The following is a 21,047-nucleotide window of genomic DNA, read 5'->3' on the forward strand; positions in this document are numbered from 1 at the left end:
GCCCCGCCACAGTACCGAAACCGCTCTCCTCAAAGTCACCAATTAGATCTTTTGTGACTGACGAAAGTAAACTATCCCTCCTCGTCCTTCTCGACTTGTCTGCAGCCTTTGACACAGTTGACCACCCCATCCTCCTCCAACGCCTCTTCAGCTGGGTGAAACTGCACTTGTCTGGTTCCATTCTTATCTATCTAATCGTAGCCAGGGAATCACCTGCAACGGCTTCTCTTCCCGCTCTTGCATCATTACTTCTGGTGTCCCCCAAGGATCTATCCTTGGCACCTTCCTATTTTTCATCTACATGCTGGCCCTTGGCGATATCATCGAAAACACAGCGACCATTTCCACATGTACGCTGACAACACTCATGCAACATTCGATGGAATCTGGAACAGTACCCATGGATTGGAGGGTAGCTAATGTTACCCCACTATTCAAAAAAGGTGGTAGAGAGAAAACGGGGAATTACAGACCGGTAAGCCTGACATCGGTAGTGGGGAAAATGCTAGAGTCCATTATAAAAGATGTAATAGCAGAGCACTTGGAAAGCAGTGACCGGATCGGACAAAGTCAACATGGATTTACAAAAGGTAAATCGTGCTTGACTAATCTACTGGAATTTTTTGAGGATGTAACTGGTAAAATAGATAAGGGAGAACCAGTGGATGTGGTGTATTTGGACTTTCAGAAGGCTTTCGATAAGGTCCCGCATAAGAGATTAGCGTGTAAAGTTAAGGCACATGGGATTGGGGGCAAGGTACTGACTTGGATAGAGAACTGGTTGGCAGACAGAAAGCAAAGAGTTGGAATAAATGTTTTTTTTTCCGAATGGCAGGCAGTGACTAGTGGGGTACCGCAGGGATCGGTCCTTGGACCCCAGCTATTCACAATATATATTAATGATGATCTAGACGAGGGAACTAGATGTAATATCTCCAAGTTTGCAGATGACACAAAGCTGGGTGGGCGTGTGTGCTGTGAGGAGGATGCCGAGAAACTCCAGTATGATTTGGACAGGTTGGGTGATTGGGCAGAAGCATGGCAGATGCAATATAACGTGGATAAATGCGAGGTTATCCACTTTGGTGTCAAAAACAGGAAGGCAGATTATTACCTGAATGGCAATAGATTGGGAGAAGTGGAAGTGCAACGAGACCTGGGTGTTCTTGTGCACCAGTCGCTGAAGGTAAGCATGCAGGTGCAGCAGGCGGTTAAGAAGGCAAATGGTATGTTGGCCTTCGTAGCGAGAGGGTTTGAGTACAGGAACAAGGATGTCTTGCTGCAGTTGTACAGGGCCTTGGTGAGACCACATCTGGAGTATTGTGTGCAGTTTTGGTCGCCTTATCTGAGGAAGGATGTTCTTGCCATGGAAGGAGCTCAGCGAAGATTCACCAGGCTGATACCTGGGATGGCAGGAATGACGTATGAGGAGAGATTGGGTCGATTGGGCTTAAACTGGCTGGTGTTTAGAATAATGAGAGGGTATCTCATTGAAACTTAAAATTCTGACAGACTAGATGCAGGAAGGATGTTCCCGATGGTCGGGGAGTCCAGAACCAGGGGTCACAGTCTAAGGATAAGGGGTAAGCCATTTAGGACTGAAATGAGGAGGAATTTCTTCACCCAGAGAGTGGTGAACCTGTGGAATTCGCTAATGAATTGGCCTCTACTGCCTTCTGTGGTAAATATATTCAAGAAGGAGTTGGATATATTTCTTAAGGTTAAAGGGATTAAGGGATATGGGGAGAAAGCAGGGACAGGGTACTGAATTTGGATGATCAGCCATGATCTCATTGAATGGCGGAGCAGGCTCGAGGGGCCGAATGGCCTACTCCTGCTACCTTCTATGTTTCTATGACACCTAGCTCTGCATCACCACCACTTCTCTCGACCCCGCCACGGTCTCAATTGTCAGACTGCTTGTCTGACATCCAGTTCTGGATCAGCAGAAATTTTCTCCAATTAAATATTGGGAAGACCGAAGCCGTTGTCTTCGGTCCCCGTCACAAACTCGGTTCCCTAGCTACTGACTCCATCCCTTTCCCTAACATCTGTCTGAGGCTGAACCAGACTGTTCACAACTTTGGTGTCATATTTGACCCTGAAATTAGCTTCTGACCACATATCCGCAGCGTAACTAAGACCGCCTGTTTCCACCTCCGTAACATCGCCCATCTCCACCCCTGCCTCAGCTCATATGCTGAAACCCTCATCCATGTCTTTGTTACCTCTAGACTTGACTATTCCAATGCACTCCTGGCTGATCTCCCATGTTCTACTCTACGTAAACTTTAGGTGATCCAAAACTCGGCTGTCCGTGTCCTAAATCGCACCAAGTCCTGTTCATCACCCCTGTGCTCGCTGACCTAAATTGGCTCCCGGTTGAGCAACACCTCGATTTTAAAATTCTCATCCTTGTTTTCAAATCCCTCCATGGCCTCGCCCCTCTCTATCTCTGTAATCTCCTCCAGCCCCACAACTCCGAGATATCTGTGCTCCTCTAATTCTGCCCACTTGAGCATCCCTGATTATAATCACTCAACCATTGGCGGCCGTGGCTTCTGTTGCCTTGGCCCTAAGCTCTGGCATTCCCTGCCTAAACCTCTCCGCTTCTCTACCTCTTTCCTCCTTTAAGACCGTCCTTAAAACCGACCTCTTTGACCAAGCTTTTGGTCATCTGCCCTAATTTCTTATGCGGCTCAGTGTCAATTTTTTGTCTTATAACACTCCTGTGAAGCGCCTTGGGATGTTTTACTACATTAAAGGTGCTATATAAATACCGGTTGTCGTCGTCATCGTCTCATCCATATACTTGATTTAGCCTTTTTGATAGCTTCAAGTTGACAGGTACATTTCAGCGAATGGTCAGTAATTGTACCTAAATCCCCCTCTACTTTTGAAAACCATGTTGTGTTTTGGGCTTTCTCCCAACATTTTTATTCTGAGTTCAGTTAGACAGTGGTTTCCATAAGCAGACCATTTCTATGAATCAAAACCTCTGTCATTATTGCATTGTTGGCATTACTGTGCCCAGGTTTGCTCACTGGAGAATATGTGGGATACCCACCACATTCTCCCAACCCTTCTGATAGCAGAAAACCAACATGCCATCAGACCAGTGCATACAGGTGATGAAATTGTAGATGCTCTAGGCATGATCTTCCAAAATTCTCTCTCTCGATTAAGGAATTGTCCCCTTGCATTGGAAAGTTGCCATGGGAAGCCTTCAAAGAGGAGATAGTTTGGGTAAGACCAGACTTATTCCCAAGAGGGGGTAAAGGAAGGGCATCTAAAGCTAGAGCTCCCTGGATGACTCAAGATATAGAGATTAAAGTAAAACAAAAAAAGGTTTATGATAAATGTCAGGCTCATGTAGAGAACCAAGCTGAATACAAAAAGTACAGAGGAGAACTGAAAAAATAAATGAGGGGCAAAGTGTCTGTCTGAGAATAGAGAACAGGTAACAAAAGAAAAGCCAAATGTCTTTTGTAAACATATAAAAAGGAAGGGTGGTGCCGATTAGGGACCAGAAATTAGACTCTCTTGTGGGGGCAGAGGGCTTGGCTGAGGTACTAAAATGAGTACTTTGCATCTGTCTTTATGCTGCCAATGTCACAATAAAGGAGGAGGTAATAGAAATTGGATAGGATAAAAACAGATAGAGGTATTAAAAGGTTGGCAGCGCTCAAGGTAGAAAAGTCACCTGGTCCGGATTAGATGCATCCTAGCTTGCTAAGGGAAATAAGGGTGGAAATAGCGGAGGCTATCCTCCTTTTGATATGGCGTGGTGCCAGAGGACTGGAGAGTTCCAAATGTTGCACGCTTGCTCAAAAAAAGAGGGATAAACCCGGCAACTACAGGCCAATCAGCCTAACGTCTGTAGTGGGGAAACTTTTAAACACAATAATCCGGGACAAAATTAATTGGTACTTGGAAAAATATGGGTTAATAAATGAAAGTCAGCACGGATTTGTTAACTACAAATCGCGTTTAACTAACTTGATTGAGTTCTTTGTAGTAACGGAGAGGGTTGATGTTGTGTATCATATATGGAAAAATATGGACTTTCAAAAGGAGTTTGGAGTACCATATAATAGACTTGTTAGCAAAATTGAAGCCCATGGGATAAGAGGCAGTGTCTGCATGGATATGAAATTGGCTCAGGGTCAGAAAGCAGAGAGTAGTGGTGAGTGGGTGTTTTTCAGTTTGGAGGGAAGTAACAAGACTTCAGGAGGACATAGACGGGTAAAAAAGGCAGATGCATGGCAGATACAATTTAATGCTGAGAAGTGATTCATTTTGGTAGGAAGAATGAGGAGAGGCAATATCAACCAAATTGTACAGTTTTAAAGGGGATGCAGGAACAGAGAGAGACCTGGGGGTGTACGCACGCAAATCTTTGAAAGTGGCAGTGCAAGTTGAGAAGGCTGTTAAAAAGGCATATGGGCTCCTTGGTTTTTATAAATAGTCATAGAGTACAAAAGCAAGGAAGTTATGCTAAATCTTTATAAAACACTGCTTAGGCCCAAGCTGCAGTATTGCGGCCAATTCTGGGGACCGCACTTCAGGAAGAATGTCAAGGCCTTAGAGAGGATGCAGAGGAGACTTGCTACAAGGAGATGATTTCAGTTGCGTGGAGACACGAGAGAAACTGGGGTTTCAATCCTTAGAGCAGAGACTGTTAAGGGAAGATAAACCAGAACTGAACACAGCACTCTAGTTTTGGATTTTGTAACCAGAAAGAGTGATTATCTGATGCAAGCTGGGGGTGGGGAAAAAACTGGCAATTTGGCTTTGTTTCCATTGTGGAAAGATGCGCTTGTGCTTTCATTAAATACATTTGAATAATTGTTTGGAAAATTAGTATCTTAAAAGTTTATTTCATGTATTTCAGGTGATGTGACAACTCAAATTGCTCTGCAGCCAGCACTGCGATTTAATGGTGGGGGTCATATTAATCATTCTATTTTCTGGACTAATCTGTCTCCTAATGGTGGAGGTGAACCTGCAGGTGGGTTTGAATTATGTAAACCATGTGAAGGTTTGTAACTTAATTTGGAATTCTTGTTTTCAAATCTACCAAATACAGCACATTACACTTTTAAGAACTTAAGAATATAAGAAATAGGAGTAGGCCATTTGGCCCTTTGAGCCTACTCCGCCATTCAATAAGATCATGACTGATCTAGCTCAACTCCACCTTCCCGCACCATCCCCATATCCCTTGATTCCCTTTTAATATCCAAAAATCAATCGATCTCAACGACTGAGCATTCATAGCCCTCTGGGATAGAGAATTCCAAAAATTCATAACTTTGAGTAAATAGCTGACCCCTTATTCTGAACTGTGATCAATGTTCCCTGTAATTTTTTTGGTGTGTGGGCCCTTTAACTGGCTGTGTGGCCCATTCAATTTTTCGAGCATGCCCAGTTATTTCCTTTGTAAACCCGGTTAGCAGCCTGTGTGGGACCTCTAGACCAAATGGGGATGTTGACTGTGACCCCCAGTTCTAGACTCCCCAGCCAGGGGAAACATCCTCCCAGCATCTACCCTGCCAAGCCCCTTCAGAATTTTATACATTTCAATGAGATCATCTCTCATTCTGCTAAACTCTAGGAAATATAGGCCTAGTCTATTCAATCTCTCCTCCATAGGACAATCTCTTTCCCCCTCTCTTCCAGGAATCAGTCTAGTGCAAGTATATCTTTCCTTGGGTAAAGAGACCCAAACTCTACACAGTACTCCAGGTGTGCGCTCACCAAAGCCCTATATAATTGCAGTAAGACTTCTTTACTCTTGTACTTCAATCCTTTTTGTAATAAAAGCAATATACCATTTGCTTTCCTAATTGCTTGCTGTAGCTGCATGTTAACTTTGTGATTTGTGTACAAGGACACCCTCTAAATACCAACATTTCCCAATCTTGCCATTTAAAAAATATTCTACTTTTCTATTTTTCCTACCAAAGTGGATAACTTCACATTTCTCCATTTATATCTGCCATGTTCTTGCCCACTCAGTTAATCTGTCTATATCCCTTTGCAGCCTCTTTGCATCCTCCACAAACTTACTTTCCCATCTAGACTTTGTATCAATAGCAAACTTGGATATATTACACTCTGTCCCCTCATCCAAGTCATTGATATAGACTGTAAATAGCTGAGGCCCAAGCACTGATCGTTGTGGCGCCCCACTAGTTACAGCCTGTCAACCTGAAAATGACCATTTATTCCTACTCTGATTTCTGTCCATTAACCAATCCTCAATCCATGCTACTATATTACCCCCCCACCGTTCCCATGAGCCCTAATTTTGTGTAATAACCTCTTGTGTGGCACCTTTTATTGAATGCTTTTTGAAAATCCAAATAAACTACATCCACTAGTTCCCACTTACCTACCCTGTTAGTTACAACCTCAAAAAACTCTTAACAGATTTGTCAAACACTATTTCCTTTTCATAAATCCGTGTTGACTCTGCCCAATCATATGGGCCTGGAATTTGTGGTGGTTAGCAACAGCGAACGAACAACCTTCACTGCTATTCATAGTTCATAGAAATTTACAGAACGGAAGGAGGCCATTCAGCCCATCGTGTCCACGCTGGTCAACAAAGAGCTATCCAGCCTAATCCCATTTGCCAGCTTTTGGTCCGAAGCCTTGTAGGTTATGGCACATCCAAGTTCTTTTTGAATGTGGTGAGAGTTTCTACCTCTACCACCCTTTTCAGGTAGTGAGTTCCAGACCCCCACCACCCTCCTGGGTGAAAAAAATTCACCTCAAATCCCCTCTAAACCTGCTACCTTTTACTTTAAATCTATGCCTTCTGGTTGTTGACCCCTCTGCCAAGGGAAACAGCTCCTCCCTATCAACTCTATCTAGGCCCCTCATCAAATCAAAAATCAAATCAAATCAACTTTTATTGTTTGTTAGTGCACAAGTGCAGTACAACGAAATGCAGGCTTGCGGCTCCCGAGAGTGTACATTTGGATTAAGACATTTAAACATTCAACATACATTTGGCTTGTAGTATATTAACATAAATATAACCATAATTTTATACACCTCAATTCAGTCTCCCCTCAGCCTCCTCTTCCAAAGAAAACAACCCCAGCCTCTCCAATCTTTCCTCATAGCTAGAATTCTTCAGTCCAGGCAACATCCTCGTAAATCTCCTCTGTACCCTCTCTAGCGCAATCACATCTTTCCTGTAATGTGAACAGAACTGTACGCAGTACTCTAGCTGAGGCCTAACTAGCGTTTTATACAGTTCAAGCATAACCTCCCTGCTCTTGCCTTATATTCTGTGCCTCGGCTAATAAAGGCAAGTATCCCGTATGCCTTCTTAACCACCTTGTCTACCTGTCCTGCTACCTTCAGGGATCTGTGGACATGCACTCCAAGGTCCCTCTCTTCCTCTGCACTTATCAGTGTCCTACCATTTATTGTGTATTCCCTTGCCTTGTTAGCCCTCCCCAAATGCATTACCTCACATTTGTGCGGATTGAATTCCATTTGCCACTGTTCTGCCCACCTGACCAGGCCATTGAAATCTTCCTGAATTCTGTAGCTTTCTTCTTCTTTATCTACCGCACGGCCAATTTTTGCATCATCTGCAAACTTCTTAATCATATCCCCTACATTCAAGTCTAAATTATTGATTAAATATCTCAAAAAAAACAAGGGACCTAACAGCCTACCAGTCACTAAAATACCCATCAACCATAACCCTTCGCTTCCTACTTCTGAGCCAATTTTGGATTCAACTTGCCACTTTGCCTTGGATCCCATGGGCTTTTATTTTCGTGACCAGTCTGCCATGTGGGACCTTATCAAAAGCCTTGCTAAAATCCTCATACACTACATCAAATGCACAACCCTCATCGACCCTCCTTGTTAACATCTAAAAAAATTCAATCAAGTTTGTCAAACACGACCTCCCCTTAACAAATCCATGCTGACTGTCCTTGATTAATCTGTGTCTTTCTAAATGAAGATTTATCCTGTCCCTCAGAATTTTTTCCAATAATTACCCTTTTGAAACTGACCACAACTTCAGGATTTAGCGCATGCACATCCTAACGTGGAAATCCTGAAGTTGCAGTCAATCATTAACTGGCTGCACTGTGCGTGCCCCCCCCTCCCCCCCCCCCCCCCCCCCCCCCCAACCACCACAAGTAGCTGGTAATCAAGGAAATCAGTGGAACTTACAAACTTCGGCTTTTCCGCGGTAATATCTCTCTTAAATAACACATTAAAAGTTGGACCCTTTTGGATTAGGTGTAACTGGGGTTTTTAACAGCGTATTGACTGCTGAACAAACGTTATTGCCCTGAAAAACAAATTAAAATTTATTTCATCTTTATTTCAGGTTTATCTTTTCCCCATGTGAGAGTCCCAATCTTTTGTTTTACACTCTCACATTTTAAAGTTAGAATAAAAGGAGCTTATTCACTTCCTGGTTCTTTTTCTGAGAATTCTGCATTGTGATTGGCTACTTAGACAGCTTGTTGATGTCACAGCAGCTCGCATTAGGGATTCCCCATTAACTTGCACTGATCTCAACTGAACGTCGGAAAAGCCGAACTTCTCGCCCCGGAGATCTAAATCTTTGTGGGAAGCTTACTTCACGGCCAGCGGCGAATGCCTTTGCTTTGCCGCTAACTGCAAATTATGGGCCATTATAATTTTCGAAGTGCCCTAATAATAGATTCTAGCATTTTCCCTACTAGTGATGTCAGGCTAACTGGCCTATAGTTTCCTGTTTTCCCTTTTCCCTCCTTGAATAGCGGTGTTACATTTGCTACCTTCCAATCCACAGGCACCATTCTAGAATCTTGGGAATTCTGGAAAATCAAAACCTCTGTAGCCACTTCTTTTAAAACCTTAGGATGTAGGCCATCAGGTCCAGGGGATTTGTTGGCTTGAAGTCCCATTAATTTCTCCAGCACTATTTCTTTACTAATACTAATTTCTTTAAGTTCCTCATTCTCACTAGACCCTTGATTCCCCACTATTTCCAGAATGTGTTTTGTGTCTTCTGTGAAGACGGATACAAAGGCTGTGAAATTCAGCACCTTGGCACCGGTAGTTATGGTCGTTTAAAAAAATAAAATGGCGTCGCCCTCACTTCCGCCCATGTCCGGCACTCCTGTGCTGTTTGCTGTCTTGGTGAGGTCGACAGCGTAGGCGGTACATGCATGCGCCAGCGGTATGCAGAGTAGGCTTAACCGTGACAACTGGCTCTATGGCAGACCTGCCAATGCACCAAGCATTTCTGTGTGCATGCCCATCACCCTTCTGACAGCTGCCCCATCGAAGTCTTCAACCGAGTCCTCTGCAGCAGAACTCGTGTGCGACCTCTCCCTCCAGGGAGCTAGCACCTACGCTACCCTTTTTCCCCTGTCCTGGTTGCAGGCTACGTGTGCCCGATGACTCGCCACGTGCAGATCCTGCCTCAATACTACCCTCTAAAGTATGCATAGTGCCAGTTTCTGAGGTGGTGCCAGCAAGTGTCAAATCAAGTGATTGAGTCTCTTCATCACTCTCCTTGTTCTTCCTGCACTGGCTGGGAACCTTTGAGTTATTTGGTATCTGAAAGGAGACAGACACAAGCAATAGGATTGTGGCGAGGGGAGGAGGGGGAAAGCAAGATGTGCATGGTTAGACATTCAGCAGCTTGTAAGCGAGAAGAGATTGTGCGATGAGGGGGAAGGGGAATTTGAGGGGATTGGGTATGAGCATACAGTCGTCATCAATGGTTTCAGCCTCGCCGATCATCACGGCCTCAGTGATGGCCCCTCCAATAATGTCGAGCACAGTCTCCTCCAGCTGGGTCAGGATATGCTGCCGTGCCTGTCCTCCGCTAGTTAGCCGCTGCTTGTCTCCTGTTATGCACCACCATGGCCTGCAAGAGAAAGAACTGTCGGTGAGTGTGGTGCAATGTGTTTAGGTGATGTGCCTTTCATGGTTGAATAGCTGGCAGTGTGTGCACGGTGTGAGATGTGGGTGTGATGCTTTCAGCAGTGGCAAGTGTGTGAGGGTGAGGTGAAGCTATGACTGAGGTATGAGTCGTGATTGATAGAGATTGTTAGTAGGTGAGTGATGGTGTGGTGCATTGAGCAGTGTGTGATGCTAGTGGTGCAGCTGGGATATGGAATTTGAAGATGCATTCACTCACCTGTTCTCTAGTTGGTTCCTCTACATACTGATCTAGAAACCTACCTTGAATGGATTCCATGAATTTGTCCTCCACACTATTACTGCAAATTTGGTTTGCCCAGTCTAAAGTCGCCCATGATTACTGTATTACCCTTATTACATGCATCTCCAATTTCCTGATTTATACTGTGCCCGACACTACTACTAATCTTAGGGGGCCTACTTTATAAACTACTCCCACCAGTGTTTTCTGCCCCTTGTTTCTTGGCTCCACCCAAATTGATGCTACATCCTGATTTTCCAAGCTAAGATCCTTTTTCTCTAATTTTAAAATTGTTAATTCACATATTCTTGTATGAAGAATGATCTGGAAGCAATGGAAGACTTTTATTTATTATTGAAGACTATTATACTCTGATATAAAACTGCTGAGATGTATGTCTTGGTTACAGTTGCATTGTATATTTGCGGAAAAAATAACTTCCTTTGCTGCAAAGCTTTTTTTCTCTTCTGATATACTTGCACTCCGGGATAATGCAAAAAAAATTAACACAATAAATGACCTTGAGCTTAAAACTTTTTATTTTGGATAAGAGAACATTTATTAACGTACGTTAACTTTGAAACTTTCTATAGTTAGCTTAACTACTTTTCGTTACCTACTGCTGCATTGATCTCTTGGACTGGCAACTAATGCTAGGAGGTGGGCAAGATAGGCATTATCTGTTGCCACAGATATTGCAGTAATTGTTTGCGATATGATTCTTTTTCATTCCTAATCCTAAATGAGACTGTTAGCCATATTTTAATGTAGGTAGCACAAGGCTAATTAAAAACATGCATAAATTCCTAACTTTTAATAGCATTTGTAGGTGTCAAGTACTGCATTCAATTAAATTTCATAATGGTTTGAATTTCATTGACCTGTGGAATTAAAGAAGTTGCAATAATGATTTGTGTGCCAAGTAGTTGGTGCAAATAATGGCCTGTAATTTGCAGTCAGCGGCAAAGCAAAGGCATTCGCCGCTGGCCCGGAAGAAAGTTGCCCAAAGCGATCTTGCGATCTCTGACGAGCAGTTTGCCTTTTTCAACGTTAAATTGATTTCAGTGCTTTGTAATGGCAATTCCTAGTGCAATGCTGCTGTGACGTCAACAAGCTGTCTAAGCAGCCAATCACATTGCAGAATTCTCACAGGAAATGAGAAGTTGCTTTTATCCGGACTTTAAAAAAAATATTAGAGAACGAAATAAAGATTGGGACTCTCACATGGGAATAAGGTAGAAGCTGAAATATCATGAATGAACTTTAAAAACATTTTTAAATTGTAATTTTTATCATGGAGAAATTTGACACTCCACAAATATAAAAATTAAGTTTTTCAGGGCCAAAACATTTGTTTACCAGTCAATATGCTGTCAAAACCTCAGTTACACCTATTTCAACAAGAATTAACATTTAATGGGGTATTTAACAGCAATATTACTGCGAAAAAGCCCAAGTTTTTGTCTGTTTCACTGATTACATAGATTGGCAGCTATTGTTGGGGGAGGTGCTGGGGCAGTCCACAGCACAACCAGTGTTGGAGCAGTGAATGACTAACTGCAACTTCAGGATTCCCACGTTTAGATGCACATGTGCTAAATCCTGAAGTTGCAGTCAGTTTCAGAGGGGTAATTGCCGTCATTACCTACCGCAAATTCTGGGCCAATGTACTGAATAATGGAACTAAGGTGTAGGGAGCGATGCTGCACATTAGACTACTATGCTTCAGAGCCATGGAGTAAGAGCTGAATTGAGGTTGGATTCCTGCGTGATCTGCATCTTTCTGCAGGAAGTGGAGGGATGGGAATATCTGAGGTTAGAGAGATTCCCAGGGCAAAAAGATTGGGCTCTGTAGCGCTACGCAGCCTTCTAACGCTCGACAATGGGGTCCCAGATGCACGCACACTTCCGTAGCCATCCTGATAGAGGTTTGCACCCAATGACTACTGGCAGCATGCAGAGCAGGCAGATTGTGACCTCAATCGGTGTGCAACTCAGATTTTACTCTAGCACTGCCATTTTCTAATGCCACGCTCCAGCCTATGCCCTGTCTTAATCCCGCACAGCTGAAAAAGAAGTTAAACTGAATGGAGGACCCCCACCAGCGCTATTTAAAGGGATCATGAACTACTTACAGGTTAGTTGCTGGATTATTTTCTTCCAGCTGTTGGTGCAATTTGTAAGTGTTTCTGGAGCTTTCCTATACTTACACCCTGCAGACTATTCAAACTTTAGGTATCTGGCTGTTGCTGAAGTACTTTATTTGTTGTGCAGAAACAAGTTGCCTCCAGTCATGGGTGGCCCGGTATTGCTTCATTTGGGAATTGCGCATGACTGGGAGAATGAAGAGAGGCCACACAAAGCAGGACAAGCTGCTAGAAGAGAGGAGGAGGGAGGGAATGGCTCAGCAGGAGGCCATATCCGCAGAAGGTTTTTAGGGAGCAGTTCTCCTCCCACAACTTCAGCAAGGACCAATGCTCGACATTTTTGTGTAACAAGAGGTCCTGACTGAAATCTGCTAAAGCCACAACTGCAACCTCCATAGGGCAAGGATGGCATTGCCTGTGGCTGTCGAGGTGACCGTGGCTCTTCAGGTTTATGCATCTTACTCCTTCCATACTGCTGCTGGAGATGTAAGCAACGTCTCGCCCTTTGCAGAGCTGGCACCTGCGCTATCCAATTTAACGTGCTGCCTGCAACACAATGAACGGGCACAGGTTAATCACGTACTGCAATCCCCACGCCCGTTTTCGTGGGGTTATCCAATTGCCCCCCCCCCCCCCCCCCCCCCCCAAAAACCCCTGGAGTCTGGTCAGTGACACAGAAATATTGGGAATGATCTGTCCAAGAATAGGAATATAAAGTGAGAATCCAATTGTTGTCTGAAATTATGTGGAGTACATAATCAGTTATGCAGCGTTGTGATATGGCAGCAAGTACTCTCTATCTTTGCCCATCTCAGCAGCAGTGGTGCTGAGGTTAGGCTCAGCTGTGCTTCAGCATGGGGAGCAGGTTCATGGGTATGGGTTCTAGTATCTAGATGCCCACAGTATTTTGTAGATTACCGAGATTCAGATAGGCAGTGGCAGCAGCAGGTTGAGAACTCGTTGGACATGAGCTGTCAACTGCTGTGCTTATTTGAGATGGAATTTAGCTGGTTTGAGTAGAAGAAATGGGGAAAACTGCTCAGTAGGCTAGCAAGGATGAACAAAAGTTTTTTGATGACCAATGAGAGATTAATTTAATTGGGCTTCATTGCATGCACAGGCAGTTCCTATAAATCTGTGTCTCAACCTACCTTGCGATGAGGCAGTGGGTCGAAATGTACTCATTAAACCTACTTCGGTAATGCCGAAGAAGTTTTAAATATTCATGTTCTTTAACTGGCCTTGTAAACTGTTCGAGAGTATTTTAATATTGGTTGAGTTGGTGAATGCTTCCTAACTACAGTTTTTTTGTCACATTTAGGAGAGTTAATGGAAACCATCAAACGGGACTTTGGTTCCTTTGAGAAGTTTAAGGATAAGATGACTGCAATCTCAGTAGGTGTTCAAGGCTCAGGATGGGGATGGCTGGGTTACAGCAAGAATTCAGGAAGGCTACAGCTTGCTGCTGCTTCCAATCAAGACCCACTGCAAGGAACAACTGGTTAGCCATTACTTTTTTTTTAATGTTCGTTTTCCCCTTATGAGTCAATGCGCATGGTCTAGCTAGTAACTAGCCGTACATGACTTGATGTTCTATGATCATTTTACTTTGCTGGTAAATGTTGGCTATTTCCAAATTTAGTAACTAATCTCAACATTTGGTCAGACCCTTTTAATTGTCTTTTTGTTTTAGCTGAAGCTTTACAAATGACTACCACTTTTCCTCCCTTTTCATATTGTCTCAGTCACAAATGATATCCTTTGTGACTGTGACAAAGGTAAACTATCCTTTCTAGTCCTTCTCGACCTGTCTGCAGCCTTTGGCATGGTTGACCATTCCTTCCTCCTTCAACGCCTCTCCACCATTGTCCAGCTGGGTGGGACTGCACTCGTCTGGTTCCATTCCTATCTATCTAATCGTAGCCAGAAAATCACCTGCAATGGCTTCTCTTCCCACTCCTGCATCGTTACCTCTGGGGTCCCCCAAGGATCTATCCTTGGCCCCCTCCTATTTCTCACATATGCTGCCCCTTGGCAACATCATACGAAAACACATCATCAGTTTCCACATGTACGCTGACTACACCCAGCTCTACCTCGGCACCACTTCTCTCGACCCCTCCACAGTCTCTAAATTGACACACTGCTTGTCCGACATCCAATACTGGATGAACAGAAAATTTTCTCCAATTAAATATTGGGAAGACCGAAGCCACTGTCTTCGGGGCCCTGCCACAAACTCCGTTCCCTAGCCACTGACTCCATCACTCTCCCTAGCATCTGTCTGAGGCTGAACCAGACTGTTCGCAACCTTGGGGTCATATTTGACCCTGAAATGAGCTTCTGACCACATATCAGGCATAACTAAGACAGCCTATTTCCAACTCCGTAACATTGCTTGTCTCTGCCCCTGCCTCAACTCATCTGCTGCTGAAGCCCTCGTCCATGCTTTTGTTACCTCTAGACTTGACGTCCAACGCAGTCCTGGCTGGCCTCCCACATTCTACCCTACGTAAACTTGGTCATCCAAAACTCGGCTGCCCGTGTCCTAACTCGCACCAAGTCCCATTCACCCATCACCCGTGATCGCTGACCTACACTGGCTCGGGCCCGGTTAAGCAACGCCTCGATTTCAAAATTCTCATCCTTGTTTTCAAATCCCTCCATGGCCTCGCCCCTCCCTATCTCTAGTCTCCTTCAGCCCCACAACCGCCCCCCCCCCCCCCCCCCCCCCCCCCCCGAGATATCTGTGCTCCTCCAATTCTGCCCTCTTGAGCATCCCTGATTATAATCGCTCAACCATTGGTGGCCGTGTCTTCTGTTGCCTAGGCCCTAAGCTCTGGAATTCCCTGCCTAAACCTCTCCACCTCTCCTTCCTCCTTTTAAGATGCTCCTTAAAACCTACCTCTGACCAAGCTTTTGGTCATCTGCCCTAATTTCTTATGCGGCTCAGTGTCAATTTTTTGTCTTAACACTCCTGTGAAGCACCTTGGGATGTTTTACTATGCTAAAGGTGCTATATAAATAAAAGTTGTTGTTGCTGCGATGGAAAGGAATTAGAACTTTTTAAAGTTTTCAGATTGTGAGATGATAAACCAAAATTGGTTTTGTAATTTTGTATGAAGAAACTTGTAATTACTATGATCAGATTACTGAAAGGAGACTTCACGTGGTCTTTCTGAAATGGTAGCGTATTTCAACATATTTCCCACCCATTTTATATTGCACTGACTGGGTGCAACTGATTTTTGTCCTGCTGGTTTTTTGGTTACTGCCAGGTAATCATCTCTCATCGCTGATCCATAGTTTATCCTAGTTTTATTTTGTTCTTTCTGATGATGCTATTTTTCTGGCAGGAAAATAAAAAGCTACAGTATACAGTACTGATGAAATGGAAAATGTGTTTCATGGAAATTGCAGCATAGAAGGGAGGCCATTGGGCCCAATGTACCTCTTCAACTTGAGCTATCTATTTCTCTTTCTATTTCTCTTCCCATTCCCTTTTGTATTTTTTTCAAATACTTATTCAGTGGTGTATCTGCATGGCTTGCATGTAAAATTGTTTAAAACTCTATATTGCTTGATGCAAAGTTCTTTTGAGTAGGCTCACTAAAGCCAACATGTCACATGTGTTTCAGGTCTAATTCCCCTTCTTGGAATAGATGTGTGGGAGCATGCCTACTACCTGCAGTACAAGAATGTGCGGGGCGACTATCTAAAAGCTATCTGGAATATTATCAACTGGGAGAATGTAGGAGAGAGACTCAAAGCTGCCATGAAATGAATAGTATTCACTCTGGAATTCAAGGCAGCCAACAGAATCCTGCCATTGCTGTTTTAAAATGTTCTTCAATGACTTTGCTAAACACAGTTTGCAGCTTTCAGGACCATGTTTAAAGCATTAAATCTTTGAAAGCATCCACCAAGTATGATTTGTATTGTAACATGTCTAACCATGTGGTGAGTACTTTCATTCTGAAATGCTTACAGTTCTGAAGAACTTGTGTTGTACAATCCCACAATTTAAAAAAAAAAAAATGTAAGCTTTTTTTTGTTATCTACTGGCTGTGGTGTTAAAACCAGTTCCCTCAAATGCAAGGTCAATTGTACAAAAATGGACTTGTACCAACAGGCATTTTGAAAGTATCTTTGTTTGCCAGCATGATGCCTAGAGATAACTATGGTGGAAATTGGGACTAAACTGTTGGTGTGCTTTCCTGTAGTTGAATTTTATATTAAAAAAATAAGCAAATAAGGATTGGGTGCCATTAGTTCTTTAGAATGCTGTCCTTTTACTGCTGGGATATATGGGTTTGAATCGAGCAAGGAGAAAGAACGAAAGATTTTTTTTCTCTTTGTTTAGGGTCCCAGGGAAAGGGGAAAAATGCAAACTTCAAACAACTATTGAGACAATGGAATGGAAACGAGGGAAAAATGAAATGGAAGATAATTGATCCCAATAAAGTAGGCCTAAGGGGTGGGAGAAGTGTCAAAAGTCAGTACATTGTCCATCTTATTGCAATGGAATAGTGCTCATTTACAAATTGTTTTAATGAATATCTCATTAAAATATAATTGAATTTGGCAATATATAGCACTATCTGACATTAGGCTCTTATTTTGGAAATAGCGATGCTGTAAAAAGCTACTAAGGTAGGCCTTGAAGTACACGTGTGCTAGCTGTTAATGGGTGCAAAGCAAGTGGACTCATGTTGTATTTTCAGTACTATTGTGAACGAATTTAGCCATTCTTTTGTTCAATATGCCATTTTAAATACTACATATGTTTGGCTTACAGTTTGAAAAGTGGTTATTAAAGCTAAGATACTATTTGGTCTGATTTTTTAAATGAAGAAACCGCTTTTTCTGGGTGCGACAGAGCTGTGTTAAACGGATTCCGGTGTTACAGTTTGGGCTTTATCCAGCACTTTCGCCGTGCAAGTTGTCAGATAGCTTTTGTTGTAGACTGCAAACTGAAACCTTAGTCTTCAGCACTGCATAGGAACAGGAGTAGGCCATTCAGCTCCTCTAGTCTGTTCTGCCATTCAATTAGATCATAGCTGATCTGTATCTTAACTGCATCCTCCCGCCTTGGTTCCATAACCCTCAATACCCTTGCCTAACAAAAATCTATTGATCTCCTTTTTGAAATTTTCAGTCGACTTAGTCTCAACAGCTTTTTTGGAGAGATTTCCAGATTGTGTGCAGTTTTGGTCTCCTTACCCAAGAGAGGATATACTTGCCATAGAGGGGGTGCAGCAAAGGTTAATCAGACTGATTCCTGGGATGGCAGGACTGTCGTATGAGAGGAGATTGGGTCGACTAGGCCTGTATTCACTAGAGTTTAGAAGAATGAGAGGGGATCTCAATGAAACATATAAAATTCTGATAGGGCTAGACAGACTGGATGCAGGGAGGATGTTTCCCCTAGCTGGGGGGGGGGGGGGGATCTAGAACGAGGGGGTCACAGTCTCAGGATACGGGGTAGGACATTTAGGACTGAGATGAGAAATGTCTTCACTCGGAGGGTGATGAACCTGTGGAATTCTCTACCACAGAAGCCTGTGGAGACCAAGTCATTGAATATATTTAAGAAGGAGATAGATAGATTTCTAGACACAAAAGACATCAAGGGGTATGGGGAGAGCGGGAATATGGTATTGAGGTAGAGGATCAGCCATGATCATATTGAATGGTGGAGCAGGCTCGAATGGCCTACTCCTGCTCCTATTTTTCTATGTTTTTATTTACACTCCCTTTGTGTGAAGAAATGTTTGCTGACATCACCTCTGAATAGCCTAGCTCTAACTTTAAGATTATGCACCCTTGTGCTAGATTCTGTCACCAGAGGAATTAGTTTCTCTATCAACTCCTTTGATTATCTTAAACACCTCAATTACATCACCCCTTAATCTTCTATATTCAAGGGAATACAAACATAGTCTATGCAACCTGTCCTCATAATTTAACCCTTTTAGCCCTGATATCATTCTGGTGAATCTCTGCTGCGCCACCAGGGCAAATATATCCTTTGAGATCCTTCAAGATGTTTCTCTTTTTTGCAGCTCTTACCACTTTATTTGAGTCCCTTTGCTGTTCATTGTATCTCTTCTAGTCTGCAGGATCTCTACTGTTCTTTGCCTTTGTATAAGCCCATTTAGTTTTATATTATCTCTCACTTCCCTTGTTGACCATGGTTGTTTAATTACATAAGGAGAGATTGTGCCCTTTGGGGGTATATATAGGTCTTGTATTCTACCAAATACTTTTTTGAACACCTGCTGTTCATAGTTTTCAATTAATAGATCTGCCCAGTCTGTTGTGGTCAATTTATGCTTTATCCCTCTAAAATCAACCTTGCCTAAATTTAAAAACATTGGTTCATGACATCCTTCAGTAGTACTGAGGGAGTGCTGCCCAGCTGGAGTTGCCGTCTTTTGGATGTGATGTTAAACCTAGGATGTAAAAGATCCCATGATACTATCTCAGAGTAGGGGAGTTTGCGTCGTTGTCCTGGCCACTACCTAAAACAGATTTTCTAGTCATTACCTCATTGCTGTTTGTGGGCGAATAGGCTGCTGCGTTCCCTACCTTACTACACTTCAAAAAAAATACCTCATTTAGCTGTGAAACACTTTGGGATGTCCTGAGGTCATGAAAGGCGCTATATAAATGCAAGTCTTTGTCTAGAAACTCACTTGTAAAGACCTTTCAGGGAATTGTGAGCAATTGCAGGTCCAGGCTGTTCATGATCCCTCTACTTGAAGTTAGTTAAAGTTCCTAACTGAGTTTTGCTTTGTTTCCCTATTTAATACCATTTTAAAAACAAGAATACATTGCTCAATCTTGCCGAGTTTAACTTTGTTGGGTATCTCCTGACCCTTAAGTCATCGAACAGATTGTTGAACATACACCACCGTAGGGGGCCTAATCCTTGTCGAGACCGGTTCCATTATCTAAAGTTTCATCCTTTGCCAGTGTTCTCTCCGCATCCTTTGCTTCCTATTTTTGATCTTCCTGAACTGTGACTTTGTTCTGGAGTGTCAGTGATCAAAAGATGAAATCTGCAAGCATACAGTTTAACCCAATTCTGATTATCTCATGTAGTTTAACCATAATTGCTACATTAGCTGTTCTGGATTTGTTCCAGGTTAAAACAGTGTAAAAACATTTATATTTTTACATTCCCCACCCCAAGGCACGCAAAGAACTTTCGTTTGCGGCCTCGAAGCCTACTTTCTGGTCAGAGCAAACATTTCTTTAGAAAGGATAGGGAAACGAAGAGTAGAAGGGTTAGCCTCATTGATTAAAGATATTGGGGTAGAGTTTCTGCTTTGGGTGCAATTGGCGATCCAGGTGCAAATTGCACTAGTTTTGAGAAGTGCTTTTTTTCTTGAGTTTCCACTCAACTCATTTGCCTATCGCCAAACACAGTCTGCCATGAACCAGCACAATTGGGCAGCTTTTTAGAACATAATTTTAAAAAGTTGCTTTAAAAAAAATTCCTTGATTTATTTGAGTGGTAACTTGGTGTAGTTTGATTAATACAGCTGAAAATGGGTTTATCACAAGCATTTTAATCAGTCTAATCCCACACGTGTGAGTAACCCTATTTTAAGTAACTGAATGACTTTAGCAAATGGTTCTGTATAGTTTTTTAGTTAGTGATGTACTGTAGTCAGTTTCTTAGTAAATTAAAAAAATTCAAAAGCTTTTAAAATGTGCCTATTTGTGACCTTGCACCAAAAAAAGCTTAATTTTTTTAGAGCTTCCACGAAGGTCTGTAAATGAGTGCAATTAGCATGATTAATTTGATTTGGGGGTGTGGCACAAGTTTTTACAATTATATTGGAAGAAAAAGTAGTACAGTAGATGGAAATGTGGGCCCTTTGAAAACACGTGGGTAATATTGGAAATGAAATTAAGGAAATGGCAGACTTTTTGAATAATTACGTGGTCAGTCTTCACAGTAGAGGAAGAGGATAATATCTCTGATGCTCCAGGGAAACTAATAATGAATCAAGAACTGGAGTTCACTAAAGTAAACATAAGCAAGAAAACCATTAGAAAAAATAATGCCATTGAAAACAAATCCCCAGGACCTGATGGTTTCCACCTTAGGGTTTTAAAGGAAGTAGGTGAGGAAATTGCAAATGCTTTGGCCATAATTTTCCAAATCTCTTTCAATTCAGGAATTGTCCCTTTTTAGATTGGAAAATTGCAAATATAACTCCATTATTTAAGAAATATGAGAGAGAAGCCATGTACCATTTCTCTTAGCATTGCATCTACTTGCATTCGATTACATGAATCGGAAGGCAAAGATGCAGAAAAAAAATTAAGAGTAGGAATAATCTTGAATTGTAAATAATTATACAAAGCTTCGTGTGTATCTGTCACTACAAGTTCATTTACAGGTTCTTCCCCTTGTTTCGGGCAGTCTGTTGGTTCATCCGGGTCCAATTTAGTTTTGTCAAGTATGGGATCTTATCCTTTTGCCTTTGAGTTTGCAATTAAAACAATTGCCTCAATTGGCAAATATTAATTTATCAATCTTGTATTCCACCTGTAATGAACAGGCTCACACCAATATTTGCCTCCATCTGGTAACCCAACTTTCAAGTTCCAGTTTTTGTAAAACTTGGTATTAAAAGTGGACTAAAATTACTGGTTGGGACCACAGTACAGATACAGAG

The 21,047-nt window shown here is 42.5% G+C and overlaps 1 protein-coding gene across 1 annotated transcript in view; it reads left to right on the top strand.

Annotated features, from left to right (window-relative positions):
• Positions 1–17,181, top strand: part of sod2 (superoxide dismutase 2, mitochondrial) — a 50,108-nt gene extending 32,927 nt beyond the window's left edge. The window contains exons 3-5 of the mRNA XM_085981547.1: positions 4,895–5,011; positions 13,673–13,852; positions 15,990–17,181. Of these exons, the coding sequence (XP_085837673.1) occupies positions 4,895–5,011; positions 13,673–13,852; positions 15,990–16,135 (443 nt within the window). The 3' untranslated portion in view covers positions 16,136–17,181. The remainder of the gene's footprint in view (positions 1–4,894; positions 5,012–13,672; positions 13,853–15,989) is intronic.
• Positions 17,182–21,047: the final 3,866 nt, after the last annotated feature.

This window comes from Somniosus microcephalus, chromosome 3 (assembly GCF_052327205.1).
Source record: "Somniosus microcephalus isolate GS21.2 chromosome 3, FLI_Smic_1.0, whole genome shotgun sequence".
Lineage (NCBI taxonomy): Eukaryota > Metazoa > Chordata > Chondrichthyes > Squaliformes > Somniosidae > Somniosus > Somniosus microcephalus.